Source organism: Cottoperca gobio, chromosome 7 (assembly GCF_900634415.1).
Source record: "Cottoperca gobio chromosome 7, fCotGob3.1, whole genome shotgun sequence".
NCBI lineage: Eukaryota > Metazoa > Chordata > Actinopteri > Perciformes > Bovichtidae > Cottoperca > Cottoperca gobio.
This window is the reverse complement of record NC_041361.1, coordinates 11,215,543-11,238,180: the sequence shown is the minus strand read 5'-3', so window position 1 is coordinate 11,238,180 and position 22,638 is coordinate 11,215,543. Positions and strand designations below refer to the sequence as shown.

Here is a 22,638-nt window from a genome sequence, read left to right as displayed (position 1 = left end):
ATGGAACTGGCTGGACTTCATGGTCATTTCGATGGCGTAAGTATCTTTCTTTTGATTAAGACAGTCAGCGGATAAATAATGAAATCACAAATATTGCCATTGTTTTGTTATAGAGGGTGGCTTAAGAAAGAGCTTTCAGTGCTGCAGATTGTTCATCTTTCTATCTTTCTTACTTTCTGATGATAACTCATCTTCTGTGTTTCCTCCATTGATCTGAGACTTCTCTGCTCTTTCTCTTTGGGAGTTGAAGGTTTCCACCCGACACTCTGCGGCCTCCCTGACAACACTCGCACCCCAGTCCCATTCATCAGATGTATCTTCCTCTTGTCATCTCACTCCCCCTCTCATACACCTTTTCTCTTTCAGTCTGCAACACTCAATTTAAGACCCAATGTCCCCCGTAGATTTACCTGCCTCCCCATGACCACAGACATACCCATTACTGATCACCACCATGCAGAATCCATCTTCTCTGTTTGTAGAGCTGTCACATAGCCCGTCTGTGTGTGAACTTACCTTTCCACCTCACCCTTTCATGTAAATAACGAGCTGTTGTTACTGTGGTTTGATCCTGCAGGTATATAACAGAGTTTGTAAACCTAGGCAATGTCTCAGCTCTGCGCACGTTCAGGGTGTTGAGGGCATTGAAAACTATTTCTGTAATTCCAGGTAAGACAGGATGGGGCGGGTGCTGGTTGGGCGGGGTCGGTGTTAGCTGTGTGTGTCTTTCTTTCCTTTTACCTTCCACCCTTCTCCTCAGTGGACAGGCTCTGTGAGTGGCGTCGTTTCCTCCTGGTTCGGTGGTGTTGTGCTCTTGGCGTGTGTGGTTATTGTCATCGTGTTTGTTCTGTGTGTGATCCTTCCCCTATTTCAGATATATAACAGAGTTTGTGGACCTGGGCAATGTATCTGCGCTGAGAACATTCAGAGTTCTCCGAGCATTGAAAACTATCTCTGTCATTCCAGGTGAGACTCAGTTTAAACACTAAGGCTGATTCTCTCACCCTTTCTTTTCTACTCACTATTATTATTATTATAATTATGATTTAAGCAACAGCAAAAGAATTGGAGACAACCATTTTTTGATTTATTTTTCCTCCAAAATTATCAAAAATGGTACTAATACATTTTTGATAGGCTTTGCAGTCTCCTCTAGGGCCCTCCAAAGTGTCTGCACTCTCTTCTGCCCCAGTAGCGCTCTCATTATGAGGCTTGTTTCTAAGACAGCTGTGTTTTCTTCAGACATAGTTTTAACCCACTCCTTTCTCAACAGCTTTAGGAATGAGTAAATGCCCTGTTCAGTAGCAAAGGAAATTGTTGATAGAATACTCTAATTTTGAGTAGAAGAATCAGGTGATTATACATGGTATATTTATCAGCTAACATCCTAGCTTCTCAGAAAGTGCAAGTGAAACTAAAACACATTTATGTGATTGAATTGGAAATAAAAGATTCCATGTTTTTGGGATCACAAACGAACCTTGTATACTGTATGTTCATATGAGAAATGGCATCGCTCTTAGAGAGATCCCACAGAAAACACCGATTATTTATGGATGAAGACTGCCAAGCCTAGTTTGTGAACATATCTCTTACGCTGCATGATGCTTTTCAGTCACTTGCTTTTACAATATTAGCCTAACAAGAGCTTGGCTGACAAATGGCATTGAAAGTTTTATTTGCCTTCTTTTGTTTTTAGTTTGATTATTGATTTTCTTTCCTCTCTCTTTTTACGACCTACTTGAATGATATACCGCACAGAAAAAGAAACGGTGTGCTTACGTTGCAGAGGTTGAGGACACAGATGGGATGGTTGAACGACCTCTTGACCTTTTTGAGTGACACTGACTGATCTATCTATTGATAGAGGATGTGGAACAGATGTCGTGCTTACTCAAAAGAACCACTGTGAATCGCTTTTTTCAAACAGCATATTCATTTGGAAATATGAAAAGGGAAATCTTTGAAGTGCAAACAAAAAGGGATGATATTTGGATTTGAACTGTTTTTAAAGGAATAGTCCGACATTGTTAGAAATATGCTTAGTCGCTTCCTGGCATATAGTTATATGAAAAGATTGACACCACTCTCATGTCTGAACGGTTACTATGAAGCAGCCGGTTAGCTTAGCTTAGCACAAAGACTGAAAGCGGAGGGAAACAGCTAGCCTGGCTCTGTCCAAAGGCAACAAAATCCACCTACCAGCTCTTCTAAGATTCATTAATGAACATCTGTTTTGTTCAATTCGTCGCTTCTCCTTTCACGAGGGATTACGTGCCGACTATTTCTTGGCACTAAGCAGTTGCAACCAGGGTAGACTCTCCGTAAAACGTTGTTTTTACACTTCAGTTTTTGTTTGGATTAAACAAACAACATATAGCGTGTTGTGTTAACAGGTGAACTTTGCAGGGGCTGGTAGGTGGATCTTGTTACCTTTGGGCTCAGTGGTATCAATCCTCTGAGTCATCAATCATCTAGCGCTCTGCCAGAAAGTGAATAAGCGTATTTCTCAAAATGACAAACTATCCCTTTGAATAATAATTCATTAAGGCCTGTAGCACTGGAGTGGAGACATTGTAGCTTTTATAGTTTAGTTATAGTGCAGCTGAGAATATTTCATGTGCAGTGGAGGGCATGATTTCATAAGATCTAAATAAGTTATGGGGATATTTTAATATAATACCCTGCACTACAATTGATATTTTAACATACTTTGTTCATTTATTTTGCTCTATGAGATCTTGTCATGTTCTTCTAGATAATAAAAGTGGTTTCGATTGAAATGTTTTTCTTAATTCACTTTTTAGTAAGCCCAAATTTAGAGCGTATTTTACACAAAGATACAGCAGGTACAGCTGGTAAAGCCCACTGTACCTATAGAGGCCAAACAGAAAAGGGGGTGCGGGTCATCCTGCTTCCATGTTTGAGGTCCTTGTGGACTCATGTGAACGCTGCCAGAGGATGCCTGCTCCAGGTAAAATGATTTTGTCTTTAGCGAAGTTGTGGATGAGACAGACTGCAGGGTCACGGTATGGGGAGTCAGTGCTTTCCTAATGACACCTTATACAAGACAGTTCAAGAAAGTGCCCACAGTGGCGCTGGCATTGAATTGCTCCTGTTCAGCCTTGGAGTTTAAATGACCTGCATGGTTACCAGCCCCCCTGCTTGTGCCTCTGTCCTTCTCATGGCCCCTCTTTGTGCTGCTGTGCTCTCCTTATGGATTTCCTCTCACTTTTCTGCAGTCTTCCCCCTCTTGTTTACTTTGTCCACCATTGGCAATGAAAAGCAAATTTCATCCATTAAAAAACAAACAGTCTTTTTGATTTTTGATCCGACTTCTATTATAATGTTTTCTGCCTGGATAAAATTGAAAAGAGTGGGAATGCTCCTAAATATTTCCTGTTTGTTTTGTTTCTAGAGATGTTATGTATGTAATCTGTCAGTTTTGTCCAAAATGTATTACTACCTATATCTAAAAATATATAATCTTCTCCAGTTTAAGTTTCATTCATATAAATTCCTGCACAAAATGTTCTGCACAGAAAGTGAATATATCACATATTATTATTTAGGTGTATTATTCATATTCTATAATTCACTCATTTTAGAAAATATATTTGGTAAATAGTTAAATATGATTGAATATGAAAGTAAAGTGTTGAGTGTTGCCACTCCCAGTGTTTGACCTAAATCCAGTCAACACTGGATATGTCACAGTAATTGATCTCTTAAAATGATTAACATATCAGCAGTATTAGTTAAAAAGATAGTTTTGAGTAAAAATAGACACTCCAAAGATTAATATCCGGGCCATCAGCTTCTCCTGCTTCACCTGCGTGTTTTGTGTACGTATTTGCGTGACTGCCCTCCAGGCCTGAAGACCATCGTGGGCGCCTTGATCCAGTCTGTGAAGAAGCTTTCGGATGTGATGATCCTGACCGTCTTTTGCCTGAGCGTCTTTGCCCTCATCGGTCTCCAGCTCTTCATGGGCAATCTGCGCCACAAGTGTGTGATCTGGCCAATAAACACCACCAAGAGCTTCGACTGGAAAGAGTACATCATGAACGACAGTAAGTAGAGGCCAGGCTTCGCCAATTGTGAGCTGGCAGCGATCTATTCAGTCAGCCCATATGCTGGAACATATGAAAACAATATGTCATTTTGGCTCTGGATAGTCAAAAGGAATTGGTTTGAAATGAAACTGCGCTGAATTGAACATGTATGAGCAGAAATGGGTCTGAATGTATTTACAGTCTGTTGGAGAACAAACGACTGTAGCTGTGACAGAATGTGAGCGAAATGACTCATTAAGGCTGTTTGTTTTTTATTCAGCCAATTTCTACTTCCTGCCTGGCCAGTTGGATGCTCTTCTCTGTGGGAACAGCTCCGACTCTGGGTGAGTTGCCTTCTCTGCCCTCCTCTGCTGATCCTTACAAAGACCTGCTGTAGCTCTTCTATCTGCCTGGAGTCAGATTACATTATAAGTAAATAGTGCTGACTCATTTTTGGGCTGGGTGCCCCGTTCTCTCTTTCACTCTCTCTCTCTGTTTTTCTCTTCCTCCACCCCTCAGCCGCTGCCCGGAGGGCTACACATGCATGAAAGCTGGGAGGAATCCAAACTACGGCTACACCAGCTTTGACAGCTTCGGCTGGGCTTTCCTGGCTCTCTTCCGACTCATGACACAGGACTTCTGGGAAAACCTTTACATGCTGGTAAGGCTGATGTGTCAACAAGTTCAGCTTCTTAGGAGTCATATACAACACATTCATTTCTCAAGTACTACTGCCTGTAAACAGTGACACTGTATAGTGATGCTGAAGTGATTAGTCCATTAATTAATTGGTCAATCATTAGAAAAGCAATCGAAGTAATTTATTTATTTAGCAGAAATGCCAAATATTTGCTGGTTTGTGAAAATGTGATGCTTTTATATCACTGTAATTTGAAAATATTTAATCTTTAGACAGCTTCACATCTTAGAACTTGTGATGGGTATTTTTAACTATTTTGTTCAATTTTGATTGATTAAAAACATACTTTTAATTATAAATATTGCTCAGTCATCATTGCAGCACTGTTACATACGGAGCAAGGTAGCAGATATTCCGTGAGACGACAGAAAAGACCGATACAAGCCCAGCTCCACCGCTGATTCCTCATGCACACAGTTTAAGTGCCTGCTGTTACTTCATCTTTCAGACAGAAAATGACGGCTTTAGTTTTTTTTCCCATGTGACTCTCCTCATCTGCAAACTGTAGCCAGGCCACTACTGTCCTGTCTGTCAGCCTGTTCCACACAAAGCCTGTGGAGACACTCCTGCCTCCACATACGGAGGCCGAGTGGAAGGAAGGTGGTATGAAATATTAACAGCTCAGAACTACAGTATGTCCAATGAGGGAGATGAGACATGATGGGAGCATTCCAGCTCATACTTCTATTTTCGCTCCAATCTTTGGTGATGTGTGGGACTAAAAGACAATGATTTGGACAGCTAATCAGTTTGAGCTTCTCTTGTTGGAAATGTTGTGTTATGTACACTTTCCAGCACTACACGTCAACAACATTCATAATTGATTTGTGAGGGAATTCACTTTCCCTCTCTATTTTTGCTCTGCTCCCCGACGACAATAGAACCAAAGGAGGCTGATGAGCGACAACATTTAAATTCACATTTAAGGTTCTTCTGCTACACTAAGAACCTCTTAAATAGTTCTTTGAATTGAACAAAATATGAAACATGTTTATTGACATGTAGATTTATTAAAACCCTGCGCTAAACCTACATTAAAATGAAGGATACCACCATGTGCTAACAAAAAACAAAAAAACAATCAAGATTATTCCAGAATGTTCTCATTTGTTCTGCCGTGCCTCTGCAGCTTAGGCTCCTCACTTCCCGTCTCGACTGGGGATAACTTCCCAATCCATTTAGGGAAGTCGTTTGGCTGTTCACTGGCTGCTTTAGTGTGCATGGAAAAGTAGGTCAAAATGCATATCTCATGGCTCTCCTTAATGGACAGCACAACCTCATGCTGAGAACCTTAACGAGCACAGGGTATAATATTATTCCTGTGTATCAATTCATTCATCATTGTATGAGATGAGAGGAGCACTAATTCAATCATATTAGAACTCATACCAAGACAGACATTTAAATGTATGAAGTCACAGACGTTTACGCTGAGTTGATTTCATTCTGCCCGTTCCCTTTCGTCCACCAACAGCTGACTGTTTATTTCTGATGAGTCACTGTGAGAGATGAGCAGTGAGGATGAAACAGAGCTTGACTCAGGGGTTTACTTTATGTATCAGATGTCACGAGTGTCTCTGCTCGCCTCCCAACAGACGCTGAGGGCGGCAGGGAAGACCTACATGATCTTCTTTGTGTTGGTGATTTTTGTGGGCTCGTTCTACCTGGTGAATCTGATCTTGGCGGTGGTGGCCATGGCCTACGAGGAGCAGAACCAGGCCACCATGGAAGAGGCCATTCAGAAGGAGGAGGAATTCAAGGCCATGCTGGAGCAGCTCAAGAGACATCAGGAAGACGCTCAGGTCAGCCCTCTGCATGGATGGAGCACAGAATAATCCTGACTCATGTTGTATCATTGTCCTCACTTCCTTCATGTGTTTTTCTGCAGATGGCTGCCATGGCAACCTCTGCGGGTACAGTGTCAGAGGACGCAGTGGAGGACGATGGAGGAGGGCGTCTGTCATGCAGTTCCTCTGAGATGTCAAAGCTCAGCTCCAAGAGTGCAAAAGAGCGGCGCAATCGTAAGAAGAAGTGGCGGCAGAAAGAGCAGGACAAGGAGAAAGGTGACAGTGAGAAGTTTGTCAAGTCAGAGTCGGATGATGGCAGCAAGAGGAGCCGCTTTCGTTTCCCTGATAATCGCCTGGGTCGAAAGTCTTCCATTATGAACCAGGTGAGGAGAGAAGGATGATGTTTGGTTGTGTTGAGCCATTTCTTAACATTTTCAGTAATTCAGTCAGTTAACCAAAATTCAATGGTGTGTAGATGATTTAAGATTTCTGCTTCTAAATCTTGGTGAACTGCATTTCTTTTGTCAATGTAACAAGGGAAGTTTATGGATGACCTTGAGTCACTGGGACGTTTTCTCTGGAAGTATATGATTTGAGTTTTTCAGTGGACTTAATGCTTTAAGCTCAAATCATGAAATTCTACTCACCTCCATTGTAATGAGTTGATGGCAGAATTGATCAGACACATCTTCAGCACCTGGGTAAACTGACCCGTTAAGCTTTTTGATGCTCAGTAATAAGTACTAGTGTCCAACACAAACAAGTTTCCATAACATCAGAGCCACAGAATTGGAAAAGAGATGCTTTTTATCTCTATGAATAAAATATAGATGGCAGTGAAAAACGTGGCTTTAAATGTGGCTGTGTACTTTCTGACTGTCAGGTGAGGAATATTTCCGATTGAGAGTTCCCTTTATTGTACAGTATATAGTGCTGTTGCATGAACTCGCATATAGAGGAGCACATAGTGGCCAGAGATATAGAAACACATGTCCAGCTCCTGAATTATTTACAGTGATTACATGAATGTTTTAAAGGGAGCAATTCTGCAGCACTGCTGAGGCCTCACGAGGGCTCCACTGGCTCTTATAATGTTTTTACAGTGTAGAAGTTACCAGATAAGATCAGGCACACTAGCACTATGCAACAGAGAATTGTTGTCAAAAAATGTGACTCAAAAAATTGCATACTCTGTGAGCACTTATAATAATATTCGGATCAATACTAGCAGCAGCCCAGATTGATGCTGCCATGACTCTCCATGTTATTTTTAAGCTGCCTGTATATCTGTCCTGTGTGTGTGTGACCTTGGCTGTGTAGGAAATGACTGACCTAATTATGTATTTCCCATTAAGTCACATGACTGCTCCAGCAGAATATGCCTCCTTAGGGAAAAGCATCCTGGTTGCATTACATTTCCCACACACCCTACTGATGTTGCCTTTCATCATGACCTCTGTAACTGATGACAAACGGCATGGAAATGATGCTGTAATCAATTGTAATTCAGAAACACCCTGCGCTACGTCAGTGACACCAATGTCTCCTCTTCTCTCCTCATCCTTCTTCTACCTCCAGTCCCTCCTCAGTATACCCGGTTCGCCTTTCCTGTCCCGCCACAACAGCAAGAGCAGCATCTTCAGTTTCAAGGGGCGTGGTAAGGACGTGGGCTCGGAGAACGAGTTTGCAGACGACGAACACAGCACGGTGGAGGAGTGCGAGGAGCGCCGGGGCTCCCTGTTCAGCCCCTATCGGCGGAACAGCTACAGTGGCTTCCACGGGAAGAGGAACAGCACAGTGGATTGCAACGGCGTGGTGTCGCTCATCGGCCGTGGGCCCGGTGGACGCCTTCTGCCTGAGGTGAAAATAGATAAGGCAGCTACTGACGACAGTGTAAGGAAGTCAATGAGTAGACCTATCTAGGCATGGCCCCTCTCTCGTCCGTTCTTTTTCTTTCTTGCTCTCTATCTACTACTCTGTCATCTTTGCAAGTTCGTATGTATCTCTTGGCTAAGCGCTCGCGCCTCCCCTCCCCCAGCACCTGCAGTGTATGCTGCCCTCCAACAGTAGGCAAAGGATGGAGAAATAAATACATTTTAATAGTGAATATACTATAGCCAACCCTGCATTTGATAGGTTAGTGAAACTGGGTCTATCAGTGACTTCCAGGCAATTTTTGTTGAATTGATTTGACCGATGAATGTCAATGTTTTGAATGTTCATATCAAATTATTTATTCATACATGCACCGTACTCACACTATCATACGGGCACTAATCAAACAGACATGATTCTATTATTCTTCTGCCTCCCCATTGGCCCATTAGATTTTGGCCCATAGATCAAAGCCTGATTAATAATTAATACACAACTTCCTGCTTCGTGGGATGTCATCAAGTTCCTGTTTAACACACTCTAATAATAAAACCACATTTTTTGATCACAAACGCCACATAATGATGAGTTAACATGCTCTAGTGTGTTGATGTGTTCCTCCTCCAGGTATTCAGGTCCTATGGTAGCCTGTGTGGGTAGATCTTCAGTAGGAGGCGGAGGAAACAGAGGGGACCAGCACTGTAGAGCCACAGACATTTTTATCTGCTCTCCTAATACATTGTTAATATCCCACAGCAGACACACAAGTGACGCTCACCATCCTATCAGGCCTAATAATATATCATCTAAAAAAAGGAGGGCTGCTGTCCTTGTCTGACTTAACCTTTCTCTGTCTTCCAAAAACTCCCTGGTCAACATTAGTGAATTAGTTGTGTCTCATTCTAGTTAGCATGGCAGATTTAAACCCTAAATTAGAACAAGCATGACATAGACAAGTAGAACAATGGCTATGGTGTCTGTAATTTCCTCTCCTTCTCTTTGACTTGGAGCATGCTCATGCATGACTACTGGATGGATCCGAACTATCTGCCTCCTTATGATCTCCTAACAATGCTCTTGACTTGATGGTTGCAATATAAGTTGTATGGTTTCAAAGTAGGAAGATACAGTAGCATCAATTTGCAAGTAACATTAAAATGGCCAGATTTAGGAGACATTTTGTAAAATAACCTAATGATTATATTGCAATGGCAGCAACGCCTCCATTATTGCATGACAGGACTGAAAATGCATTCATGCAGAAGCAATTCTCCTTGCACAATATTGCACAATATCGCACAATCCATTTATTATTTAATCGGGATGAACTAATTACATTCAAACATAATTAGGTCAAGTAACCCAAACCACTGCTCCCACTTTGGCTGAGACCTGCATGCATTTACAGCATACACACATCTTCCTTGAAACCAGCATTGATATAGAAAAGATTGAAACATAACCCCCAGCCCAGAAATCTGATCATCACTACTTTTTCCTGCCAATGCTGTTGTGCACTTCCATCCGCCGGCCACCGGTGGTGATGTGGGATGGTGTTCATGTCCTCTCCATGGGTGCTTGATTCTTCCTCTCCCCCTGACAGCCGACTACTGAGGTTGAGGTGAAGAAGAAGCTGTCGGGCTCCTTGATGGTGTCTGTGGACCAGCTCAATACCTCCTTTGGGCGGAAAGAGCGGGCCAACAGTGTCATGAGCGTCATTACCAACACACTAGTGGAGGGTACTGCCACTTTAACCCAGCTATTTAACCTGCTCTCTCATTATTCTTTAACTAGGGCTGCTCTCATTGGTTGATTAGTTTGACATGAATTTCCTGCTTATCTGCTTTGCATATCCAACAGTACCAGATACATACAATGCATACAATTTTATTATCATTTGATACCATTGCATGCGTTATGCTCAAGCACGCAAGTATGTCTGGTTTTGATGTGTGATCCGCGCTATGTCTTCAGAATTGGAGGAGTCTCAGCGCAAGTGTCCGCCATGCTGGTATAAGTTTTCTAACACATTCCTGATCTGGGAGTGCTCCCCCAACTGGATTAAGATCAAGGAGATTATGAACCTGATTGTCATGGACCCCTTCGTGGACTTAGCCATCACCATCTGTATCGTCCTCAACACCCTCTTCATGGCGATGGAGCACTACCCCATGACCCCCGACTTTGAAGACATGCTGTCTGTAGGCAATCTGGTGAGTATCAATCTTGCAGTTCTTTCTTTTTAAATCTGATTCACCCGTTAAGAATCTCCTCTGCTTCTTCTTTGCAGCTCATAAAGAGGTGTTATTTTTGGGACCGTAATTGGCAGCTCTTTCATTGCAGATTCAGAGTTGAAAGGAGGAAAAAAAACATTCTCCACCCCCCTGCTGTTGTCTTGAATTTCTTCACATGCACATGTTCAGTGTCTTCTCCTGTTTTCTCTCTCTCTCTCTCCTCTGGTTGTGTTGAGCTCGCTTCAGTGGGACCAGCCTGCCTCTGCTGGTTGGCTGACTGGTGGGAGGCTTGCATTAATATTTCATGGAGCCTGATTGATGATCTCTGAAATTGTGTCTGAATCACGGCTTGGATAACTCAACCTGGACATTTTCGCTGTTAACAATTTTAAGACTACTGATTAAATCTGAGCTCTGGCTCTGTGATTGTTATTTTACTTTTCAGTGTGACATTTTTTAACATATATTGTGTAACAAAATGTATCACAAATAACAGTAATTACTAAACTATGCGACCATGTACGAGGTGAAACAGTGATGACTCTGAGCAGCATTGGAAAGGAATTACAATATAATATATTTGAATATATTTCTTGCTTTTTCCCTGATGGTCTGAGTAAGTTGTTGGTAGTTGTTAGGCTCTGAGGAAAACGGAAAGCGATCCTGTTGTCTTCTTGACAGTGACGCCAACAACATGACATAAATATGGAAATGGAAAATGGGCGGGAAAATCTGAAAAGTTGTCTATTGTCACTTTAAAGGTTCTCAATTGGACTTTCAGAGCATTAATATAGCAGCAAACAGCTAAAGATATAGTGGATTAATGTGCTGTTCTAGGTTAACGCTGTTCGCTCTGCACCGTTTCCGTGGTGTGCATTCTTAGCGCTCTTAGCACCGGTAAGCTAAGTGTTGTTTTTAACGCGTTATTTGCTGCAGTATTCTCAGAAACGCCAGGCAAACAAAACAATCTGTGAAGAAGCAAGATGTCAACGAGTGTAGCTGCTAGCCGCCGCTCAGTCGTCGTCATGTTTAGAGCTTTGAATTTAGAATTGAGAACCTTTAACATCTATAATGCACGACTCAGATAATAGGTCACGACAAATATCACAAATTTCACCACCCATCATGCTTCACATTCTAACCTCTCCTGTGAAACATGGTGTTGAGCCAAATCCATTTGTTCAAATCTGTTCCCTTTCCTACGTGCCAGGTGTTCACAGGGATCTTTGCAGGGGAGATGCTTTTCAAGCTGGTGGCTATGGATCCATACTACTACTTCCAGGAGGCCTGGAACTGTTTCGACGGTTTCATTGTGACGCTAAGTTTAGTGGAGCTGGCTCTGGCTGATGTCGAGGGCTTGTCTGTGCTGCGGTCATTCCGATTGGTAAATGCTCATTTTAGTTCCTCTCTAAATAGCGAATGCATGGGGACCATCTACATTGTGTTGCTCAAAGTTGACTTGTAGGCAACATAACTGTATGTTTATGATGTTTTTCTTTCTCTGAAGTGAAGCAGCAAGTTAGAGAAACTAAATCATATTCTTTCTACTCTGTCCACCAACCCCACTTCAGCTGAGAGTGTTTAAGCTGGCTAAGTCATGGCCCACCCTCAACATGCTGATCAAGATCATTGGTAACTCGGTGGGAGCCTTGGGGAACCTGACTCTGGTGCTGGCCATCATCGTCTTCATCTTTGCTGTGGTGGGCATGCAGCTGTTTGGCAAGAGCTACAAAGACTGTGTGTGTAAAATCTCTCTTGAATGTGAGTTGCCCCGCTGGCACATGAATGACTTCTTCCACTCCTTCCTGATTGTCTTCCGGGTTCTGTGCGGTGAATGGATTGAGACCATGTGGGACTGCATGGAGGTGGCGGGACAGGGCATGTGCCTCATCGTCTTCATGATGGTCATGGTCATCGGTAACCTGGTGGTAAGTGTCCAGGCTGGGAGGGTGTGCAGGTTTTTTCTTTTGTGAGAAACAGCAGACTGTTGTGTCTCCAACCCATCTTTAAAGAGTTATAATGTGATCCGAGATGGAAAAATGAAATCCAGTTACTGATTCTCATTTTGTGTCCAAAGGTGTTGAACCTCTTCCTTGCCTTGCTGCTGAGCTCGTTCAGCGCTGACAACTTGGCTGCGACGGATGACGACGGTGAGCCCAACAACCTGCAGATTTCTGTCAGACGTATCAAGATAGGCATTGCGTGGTTTAAAGCAAAGATGCGGATAGTGATGGCCAGTCTGCTGAATAAACCGCAAATGGAGGACGAGCAGAAGCCTTTGGATGATATGTATGACAAGAAGCTGAACTGCATTGCTAACCACACCGGGGTGGACATCAACCGTGACCTGGACTACATCAAGAATGGTAACGGCACCACCAGCGGTATTGGCAGCAGCGTGGGCAAGTATATGATCGATGACGACCACATGTCATTCATCCACAACCCGAACCTGACTGTCTGCGTGCCCATAGCTGTGGGAGAGTCTGACTTTGAGAACCTCAACACGGAGGACTTCAGCAGCGAGTCGGAAAATGAGAACAGCAAAGAGGTCAGTGAGAGGAGTGCATAAAAATGATCCACCTCTAATAGTTTATTCTATTAGAAGTAATTAATAGAGTATTCAGTAAGGCATAACAACAAAACTGTGATTTCTCAGCACTTACTAAATAATTAATCTTACTTTTAGAATAGTAACATGTAAATATTGGGATGCTTCACGTGTTGTTGTTTTTGTTGTTGTAATCCTCAGTTACTCTAAACCGTGCAAGTTCCTCTCTCAGGGCAGTAAAGCCATGGTTGTGGCTGTCTCCTTTGCAGTGTTCAGACACTAATATAACTCCATTACTCAATAGAGTCATAGAGAAGGCAGGCAATGTGGATGAAATGGATATCTGCTGACGTTAGTCTTTTCACAAAATGCATTTAGAAGACTTTCAGAGCAGATGATCTGCCATTTGATATTCCATTTAAGTGTTCATGTGGATGTTATGTGATATTCAGGATGGTTATAATGTCCATTTCAATATAGAAAAAACCTCTGTGATCAAATAGTACTCAAAGATTTTTCCCTTTTTAAAGATTCTTTTTGAAATAACATAAAATGGACATTTCCTGTCAGTTCCTTAGCCGTGCAATAAAAACTGAAATGTTTCTGAATCGCTGAAACGTTTGTGTCTGGATCTGTGTGTGCTCACATGTTTGCGTCTGTGCAGCTGGATGACACCAGTTCGTCAGAGGGCAGCACCATCGACATCAAGCCAGATGTGGAGGAGGTGGTGGTGGTGGTGGAGCCGGTGGAGGAATACTTGGATCCTGAGGCGTGTTGGACAGATGGTGAGACCACTGTTCCCATGGCACACATTACCTCCACTCCACAGCACAGACACTCCCTTGGGCTCATTGAGGGTGATAGGGGTGAAGGACTGTTTCATTATGAAGGATCCCTCACCCATGGAGACTATATATTTATCAGGCTGTCTGTTTATTTATGACGCTGACTCTAATACATAACTACATAAAACTACGCAGACAATTATTGTTGATGAAGCCTGTTTTCTTTTTTAATTCAGTAATAGGAATCATGAACATTAGTATCTTATCACTCAAAGGGACCGTTGTTTTCCTTCTTTCTTAATGTCAGACAAACATCGTTTTTTATGTATCCGTGTGCAGTTTGGAGGCACAGTCCTGTATGAGCAGTGAAATTAACATCTTGTCTAAAAAAAAATTAAATAGGCGGATTTAGCTAAATGTAGTTCCAAACTGTAAAATAAGATTTCTGTAGGAAGAGTCTTTGTCAAAAATGTTTTCAAGAAAAGGATAATCATACAAAGTATTAAACCCCTCAGCATCGGAGAAGGTGTGCTGTGGTTCTTCACACTAGAAATGTTGCAACATAATCCCAAACACATCCAGGATTTGAGCAAAGCTTGGATAACCGAGCGATTCATTCCACTTTCAAAACGACAGTCAGACTTCAAACTGCATGCAGAGGTTTGAAAAAAACTCTGGGTAAGCAGAAAAAAGTTGTTTCTTCAAAAGCCCATAATATCCATTTAAAGACTCAAATTTAAACCACATTTTAAACACAGGTCTGTAACTTATCTAACTATATTAAATGCCGTCTGTTCTCCTGTGTGTCCTCAGGTTGTGTGGCCAAGTTTAAGTGCTGTAGCGTTGACATTACTACGGGCTGGTGGAAGAGCTGGTGGTGGCTGAGAAAAACCTGCTACCTGATTGTGGAGCACAACTGGTTTGAGTCCCTCATCATCTTCATGATCCTCCTCAGTAGCGGTGCCCTGGTAAGGAGGCCTACTACAGGCATGTAACATAAAAGAAAATGAAAACATAAAGTAACAGTTAGAAAAACTTGAGAGACTGTAAGGAATACTTCTGTCAGCAAGCAAAAAGGCTGTCACAAGGAAGAGCCACCCCGCCATTGATGAATGGATAGAAATAATAAATGAAATATATATTACGGAAAGATTGTAATTTTCTCTCAAAGTCCAAAAAGTTTTTTTTTAATCCAGATTGACTGAGTATATTAAAGCTATTAGGTCAGACTTTAGCTGACTAAATGAGTGATTATGATGTTATTATTACAGCTCGCTCTTTATTATTCATTTTTTATTTTTGGGGTAACATCTATGGTGAATGCAAGTGAATAATGAAAGTGTGCACAATGCTTTGTGAATCTACTTGCAGTAATTATGATACTATGTAAAAGGAAGTGGTGCAGTCAGTTTGGCTTCTCAGTGTCAGAGCTGCTGGGTTAGGGGAGGGGCCAGGAGCACCTGTGATTAATAGACTGTACCATTTATCAAACTGGGGGTCTATTTCTGGGGATGGAGCGGGGTCTTGTTCTCAAGCGTGTCAAATGCTACTAAAATAAGAGTGAAGACTGCTGTAAATCTACACTAGCTGTGGAGTTATTTGAAATATGTCATACAGAACAGATTTTTAAAAATCTAATAAATCAGCAGTGAGCAGGCTGTAGTGCTGTATACAAAGTCATTAGTGGAATCATAAATCATTAGGTGTAATATTTCCCTCACTGTCTTTGTCGTGGCTGACATGTGTTTCCTGTTTCTCCACAGGCCTTTGAGGACGTGTACATCGAGCAGAGGAAGACCATTCGGATCATTTTGGAGTATGCCGACAGGGTTTTCACCTACATCTTCATCCTGGAGATGTTGTTGAAATGGGTCGCCTATGGTTTTGTCAAGTATTTCACCAATGCCTGGTGTTGGCTGGACTTCTTCATTGTGGATGTAAGTCCAGCTTTTGTTTCCTCTATCAGTTTGATGTAGACTAGAGAAGAAGAGAAATGATCTGGTCCTCAACTGCACCCTGGTCCAACGGCAACACAAGATAAACACAGTGTATTAAGCAGCAGAGCTAAGGCTAATTTCTGCAGTAAGAATTTGAATTTTTGCTTTATTAGATTGTTTTGTGACTTTATGGATACAGGATAATATTGTTGTCTGTTGGGTGTGGCTAGGTTTGAACAGTCAGGTTAATAAATGAATATCTGCTTTATGGCATGCATTAGGTGAGAGGGCATGTTGTTTACAATAAGACGCCTCTTTATTTGGTCTTCTTATGCTATAAGGACAGTGTTTTACAAGACTGTACTGCAGTCTGTCCATTTCAAGTGCACACATGCCAGAGTCACCTTTTACAGCTACATCAAGCAAAAGTCCTTATTTTGTACTTGATTTATCTCTGAGATGCTTGAATATGTACAACAATGATCTGCTTGTGAAATTAAAACACTTTCTCTGATGTGCCACAAGCAACAAACTGTTTCACCTGTCTCCCCTACGTGGTGCAGATACCAATGTTACTGTTTTCAGGCCGAATTAGTAGAAAGGATTCACATTTGAACTCACAGCTATTAAAGCTTAAAGATGAGAATCAGCCAATCGACAACCACGCTCATTGATCACAGCCATATTCAAGTCATGCTCAGAGCAATGGGACGTGTCAAAGATGTGTCTCTGTAAAGCTGTCTCTGCCTGTAAGATGTTTGATATGTGCCTTTGTCCTCTCTCTCTGTGTACTTCTCTGTTCCTTGTGTCAGTCAAGACTGAAAGACAGAAACAGGGAAAATTCTTCAATCTATTCTTTGTTGGTTACATATATTATCACCTTTAGACTCTGAGCAATTTTGGTTGTGCGATTGAGGGGACCATTTATCATGGCTCGAAGCTTAATGCATTTGAATTTTACATAAATGCTGCATCAAGGAGTAATCTGCGCTGAGTGGCAGAATTGGGATAGAATAAGAATTTCCCTGATTTCTGACTTTCTCCTTGAACTAACCACCTTTCCGCAGTGTCCAGCCAATACCTGTGAATGGACTCCTATCAATGGCCAGAGGTTGCCATGTTGAATCATTATAAGCTCCTGTATCCCAGACGTCATGCTGCAAACATACATTTATTTACATACCATAGACAATGTGCACTTAATTTTAGAGTATGTACTGCTTACAATTACACATATAAGACTTCCTAAATGTTCAGTATACAGCTATTTTTCAACCATATTTTAAAGGTTACAGCGCACACAGAGCTTGTAGCAATTATAATCATACCACACTGTACTGATTCTGGTTATTGCCATTGTAGACTCCTTCCCTATCGGTGTGTTGTCAAGCCCAACATTTGGGACGGTGCAGGGCGCCATGTCACAGACAGTGACGTCCCTCCTCCGCTCTTTCCCAATCCTCCTTTCGTTCCCTCTTTAAAGTGTAACCTCAGGAATGTGGTGATATTGTGCTGAGATGTAATGATGGTGGGTGACAGGCGACCGCCGGTAAGTTTGGTCTTCACTAGCGCTCCCCCTCCAAAAAAAAAGAGATAGACTTGTGCTTGATGAGTCTGGGTTGTGTTGTGGGCTGACTGTGCCTCCTGTGCTGTGGGGTGAAACCATTGTCATGGACTCAGAAAGGGGGGGGCACCATCATTAGACCGGCCTGTTTTTTCCCTCTGAGTGTGTATGTGCCTGACTCTTTGTGTGAGAGTGTTCTTCCTCATTTCCCTTCTCTTCTGTACTGCATCTTTCTGTTACCCATTTGATTAGTGTCTTCCTGATTTTCGTTATAAGAATGTTTTTGTATATTGTTATGTATTTGCTAAAGTTATTTTTTTTTGTTCAGTTAGTTAAGAATGAAACTTTGCAGCATAGTTACTGAAGAACACAACCAGATATTTAATTTCTAATATTTTGCTTACATTTCTAAGAATAACAATTAAAAGGAATATGTATCTCATATTCTAAAGTGACAACACAGCTAGGGTAGGTTATTCTTGTTTAATAGTGTTAATGGTGACGTGTGTGTGAATGTGAGGATGATAGTTGTCATACTCCATTCATCTTTCTTTTTCACTCAAATTATTATCATTGTTTTGTTGTGTTTTTCCCTTTGTTTTTAGTTTGGTTTATTTCTGTTTGGTTTGTGCTGTCGTCATCATGAGATCACAGCCCCAGATGTCATTGGCCTTGCCTTGCAGAGCTCTGTGAGAAGGATGTTGAGGCGCTGAGGTCACTCCCACACAGCTGGCCCAGCAGGGGGCCAGAGGCCAGGCACCCCAAAGGGGGGCTTCTCCAAGGGGTCAGGCTGAAGGTGACAATTACCCCAAACACTGTAGTGCAGATCAAGGCAAAATCTTTATTTTACTGTCTCCCCACCAGAACACCTAACTTATTCGAGAAGCAACGTTATTGATTTAAAGAGGGGCTTTGAGCCAAAGAGTAAGTACTTGGAGAATCTGAATAAAAGGCCTGTCCCGATGTTTGAACACGGTGCAACATGCCCATGTACAGTTAGAAGTCTCAATCCATGCTGCCACCCTTTCTGCTGTTCTTTTCATATTTGTGATGCATTCCACCCTTAGATGGTAAAAAAAAAAAAGTCTCCTGTAGCCTAATCCATGTTGATAATGGCGTCAGTCAAAATGAAGATTTTGCCTCTTACAAACCTCCCTCCGTGACTTTGGTAAGCTTTGGATGTTGTGTACTTCTTGCGGTGAGTTTGACCGGTTGGTGTCGGTGGCTGGTTGGAGGTGCTTATCACATGTGTTCACTGTTGATATTTTTCCTTATTTGTAAGGAACTGGTACTCCCCCTGTTTCAGCCCCTCCAGCATCCAGGCCGGGATTGCAGATTGGAAAAACAAAAAACAAAAGTCTTCCTGAGGATACAGGTCCTGTGATCATGTTCTAATTCTTGAACAAAACACATTTCTCTCTATTCGACCTAATTCTAAGACAGCTGCCCACTCCTGCATCTAGAATAATCTGCATTCAGCCAAAGAATCCTTCATTACAAAGCTTCCCCGTGCAGCAGACAGCCTGTAATGGCCGTCGTAGCACACTTGAGGGGACTTCATCAAGGCTAATTCATTAATTCACTACTCACCCCCCCTTAAAGAACATTAGTGCAGCTTATTCACCGCAATCCCCATCGCCCATTTCCTCCTTCGATAACAATGCAATACTGTATATATGTTCAGCTTTGATCAGCTTTATGTTCCTGAGCTATAGAGGATTCACAATTACCAAACCATACCTCCTAAATTTACATTGATTTATTACGCCGATAAGAGTTCAGTACATTTACTATGTCTCTGTGAACGATTGTTTATAAAGGTTTGTAAATTAGTGACATAACCAGTGAACTAATGATAACTATGAAGCGTTCTCTGGCTGCAGCAATGCCTCGGTGGCTGCTGCCGGAGGGGCCGCACCAGTTTCTTTGAGGTTGTGTGCTGTTACTGTTAACCGTTGTTAACTGTGTGTAACTCGACTGTATTTTTGTCCTTTCAGTGCCATCCAGTGCTAATAACTATATCCAGTCTGCCCTTAACCTCCATCCCTGTTTCTTGTGCGTGGTTCATGTGACTGTGGCTCTCCTATTTGACTCGAAATGCTGTGTGACAATTTGATTTGATGTGTGAGACAGAAAATGGCAAAATGACATACTTGTACATGTTTACTTGTATTCTTTCTCTTAGGTTCCATTAGTTTGTCTGTCTTAAATTATATGGAATTTTATGCCTCAGCCCAAGAGCGACATGGAGAGACAATGTTAGAGGGGCAAGGGTAAGGCTCTCAAGTCTGTTGGGTTTTTATCAGCTTCTACAGGGTAACCTCTCTCCTTCCCTCCCTCCCCAACTCCTCTTCCTCTGCTCTCCCAGTCTTTTCGCTTGTATCTTTACTAAATCATGTAGCACTCTGTTCTGCCTAATTTACCCTCTATTTGAGTCTTATGTCTCTATCTCCTCTCTTTCTCTCTCTCAACCACATATTTCTTTGCAGGTACAAAGGACTTTTCACATCTCGTCAACTGCCCCAAAATAACAGACAAACAATCCCTATGGCGCACTGCTACTAAAAATACTATGCACATAAGTCCTATACTAAACATTGACCTTCTCTCTCTGTGTATATACATGTATAAATGCAATATTATACATACATATACATGCATAGATTTATGTGTGTATGTTAAGCAACTCTCCGCCTATGCCAGGGCCGTCTCTCTTCCCTAGTGAATATTCTCACTTCTAACAGTTTGGAACCTCTTTTGCTTCTCTGTTTTTGTGTAGGTGTCTATAGTCAGCCTTGTAGCTAATGCGCTGGGCTACTCCGATCTAGGGCCCATTAAATCACTCAGGACACTAAGGGCCTTGAGACCCCTCAGAGCCTTGTCACGTTTTGAAGGGATGAGGGTAAGATCCAAAGCTAAGCAGCTGATCCTTCCGCATGCCCATTCAACAGTTTAAAGCATGCTAGAACTGAACTAAAAAATAAACTAAGAGGACAAAAAACTCCAAAATATTGGGGGATTTGTTTTTAAAATCAGGAAATGAAAGCCAAGAAGTCACCTTTTCATGCGCAATCCTGTACCATGCCTTTTGTTAGAGCGAAACAACACGTCATGATGCAGCTGGGAGACTGAGTAAAGTAACAGTAAAGTTGTATTGCCAGCAGAACAACTTGCATTTCAATTGAATTTCTTAAACAAAACAAAAACAATCTACATACAACTTGATTTGTTTCATTATAAAAAAAAATGACCCAAAGAGCAACAGAAAGCTGCCTCATCACAAGTGCCAACCTAGAAATTATGATTACTTCGTCTTACTTTGTCTCTTCTTGATTGGCCAAAGTGAATGCGAAATTGTTCAAAGCTAACCAAACTTACATGTCATTTCATTGATCATTCAAATCTACAATTAGCTCTTCATTTGGCCTGATTCTCAACCACTGTTTTTAATTGAGAACACCCCATCACCCCACCCTCCCCCCATAAAAGCCCACCCTCCAACCATCAACCCCCCATAAACCCCCACCCTCCCTCCCCTCCCCAGCTCACACCATCCCCCAATGCATCTGGCATCGAGAACAACCAGCAGGAACCAGGAAGCTGCAGGACACCATAACCTCTGCCCAGCCAGTCACACCTAAACTCTGCATGCAGGGCGGCTGCCAAACAACCATTCAGAGGAATCTGACCATGTTGCAATAGAAGTGGTTTACAGAGCTGGATTACCTCTGGTTGCTTCAGCCGACTCTTCCTAAAACATCTGATTGGTTGTCTCTGTCACTGGTGGTAGCAAATGGTTGCTCCTGGTTGTTGTCACCCGCAGTCCCCCCTGTCTCTTTCTCTCTAACTCTCCTGATCTCATTCTCTTACTACTCTCCCCTCTTGCCTTTTCTTCTAGTTTGAGCTTCTTCTCTTCACCTCAGCTCCTCCTCAGCCCCACATGTGCAGCACCTACCCCACACCCCACCCTTCCTCCATCTCTTCCGCACCCCCTTATCCCTCCACTACTCACTCCACCTTGACCCAGTTTGGCTGGACCGGACCGTTGGAGAGTCACAACACTCTCCTGCTTGCCCAGGGTCTTTCTGCATCAGGGACCGAGACAGAAACCACACACTTACAGTGTTGTGGCTTTGGGAAGAACATATTTGTTAAGCTTCTGCCAGTGTCAGCACTTTGGTCATACCATCCGACCGACGCATCTGCTAACAGTCCATTCTGGTGGCATTTTTGTAAACATTGTCTTTATGAAATACTTAATTTATAATGATTTTTAGTGCTTTCCTTTAGGAATGCAGGCAGAAGCTTAGCAAATATGATTTCACACAAGGCATTACTGCTGTCATGTCATGGCACCGCATACAGCAGGCCCTGGCTTCCTGTTGCCTTCCACTCCCACAGGAAGTGAAACTGGGAGGCAACAACGGGCCCAGTTTAACTCTGACTTTGAGTTCTGGGTCTATAGTTTCACTAGCACTACAGAGTTCGGACAACACTCTCAACCCTAGACAGACAATGTGTCGCCCCTTTTCAGTACGTCCCAAAAATGACAGACCAGCAGGAGAAGAAGGCCTGCGCAATTATATAGTGGGTGGATTGATTGTTAATGTATTGTTGAGTCTCATTCATACTAGATATCCAGTGACTAAAATGCGATGCCGTTGCACATAAGCAGACATCAATGCTTTTAGGCCCTGGATAGGCTTTACGGATGCCGTCATGAATGTTTCACTTAAATTTTAAAGGTTTATTGTTAATTCTGGGATGGGAAATAGACCTGTTATAATTATTTTGTCATTTTTGGGGTTGGAAATCATGACACATTTGCTTTTATAGTATAATAATGCCAGTGCCCCTATGAATGACACCATTCACTGGGTGTATATGGTAAGAGAGGTGAGGGTGGCCCAGTCACGCAAAGGGAAACAAACAGGAATTTGATCCTGCTGTATCAATATTTTACTATAATGTCTATGTTCATCAATTAAGCTACCATTTTGTTTGAAAACGGAAAGTTTGAGGTCAAAGCGATAAATAAATGAATAGGGAAGTACATGAATGGAGAGATGACACCATATGAAAGAGATTCTGGAGAGTTAGAATGAAGAGAACTTTATATCCCCGCTGGTTGAACATTACGGCACAACGCATCG

At 42.2% G+C, this 22,638-nt stretch overlaps 1 protein-coding gene across 1 annotated transcript in view; it reads left to right on the top strand.

Moving 5' to 3' along the window:
* Positions 1 to 22,638, top strand: part of scn8aa (sodium channel, voltage gated, type VIII, alpha subunit a) — a 41,218-nt gene that overhangs the window by 13,048 nt on the left and 5,532 nt on the right. Inside the window, 17 exon segments of the mRNA XM_029435270.1 lie at positions 1 to 36; positions 875 to 966; positions 3,873 to 4,070; positions 4,333 to 4,396; positions 4,572 to 4,713; positions 6,348 to 6,554; positions 6,641 to 6,922; positions 8,118 to 8,399; positions 10,018 to 10,153; positions 10,389 to 10,627; positions 11,859 to 12,032; positions 12,220 to 12,576; positions 12,726 to 13,199; positions 13,864 to 13,984; positions 14,798 to 14,952; positions 15,748 to 15,921; positions 20,265 to 20,387. The exon segment at positions 1 to 36 is cut by the window's left edge and continues 43 nt beyond it. Coding sequence (XP_029291130.1) covers positions 1 to 36; positions 875 to 966; positions 3,873 to 4,070; positions 4,333 to 4,396; positions 4,572 to 4,713; positions 6,348 to 6,554; positions 6,641 to 6,922; positions 8,118 to 8,399; positions 10,018 to 10,153; positions 10,389 to 10,627; positions 11,859 to 12,032; positions 12,220 to 12,576; positions 12,726 to 13,199; positions 13,864 to 13,984; positions 14,798 to 14,952; positions 15,748 to 15,921; positions 20,265 to 20,387 — 3,256 coding nt within the window.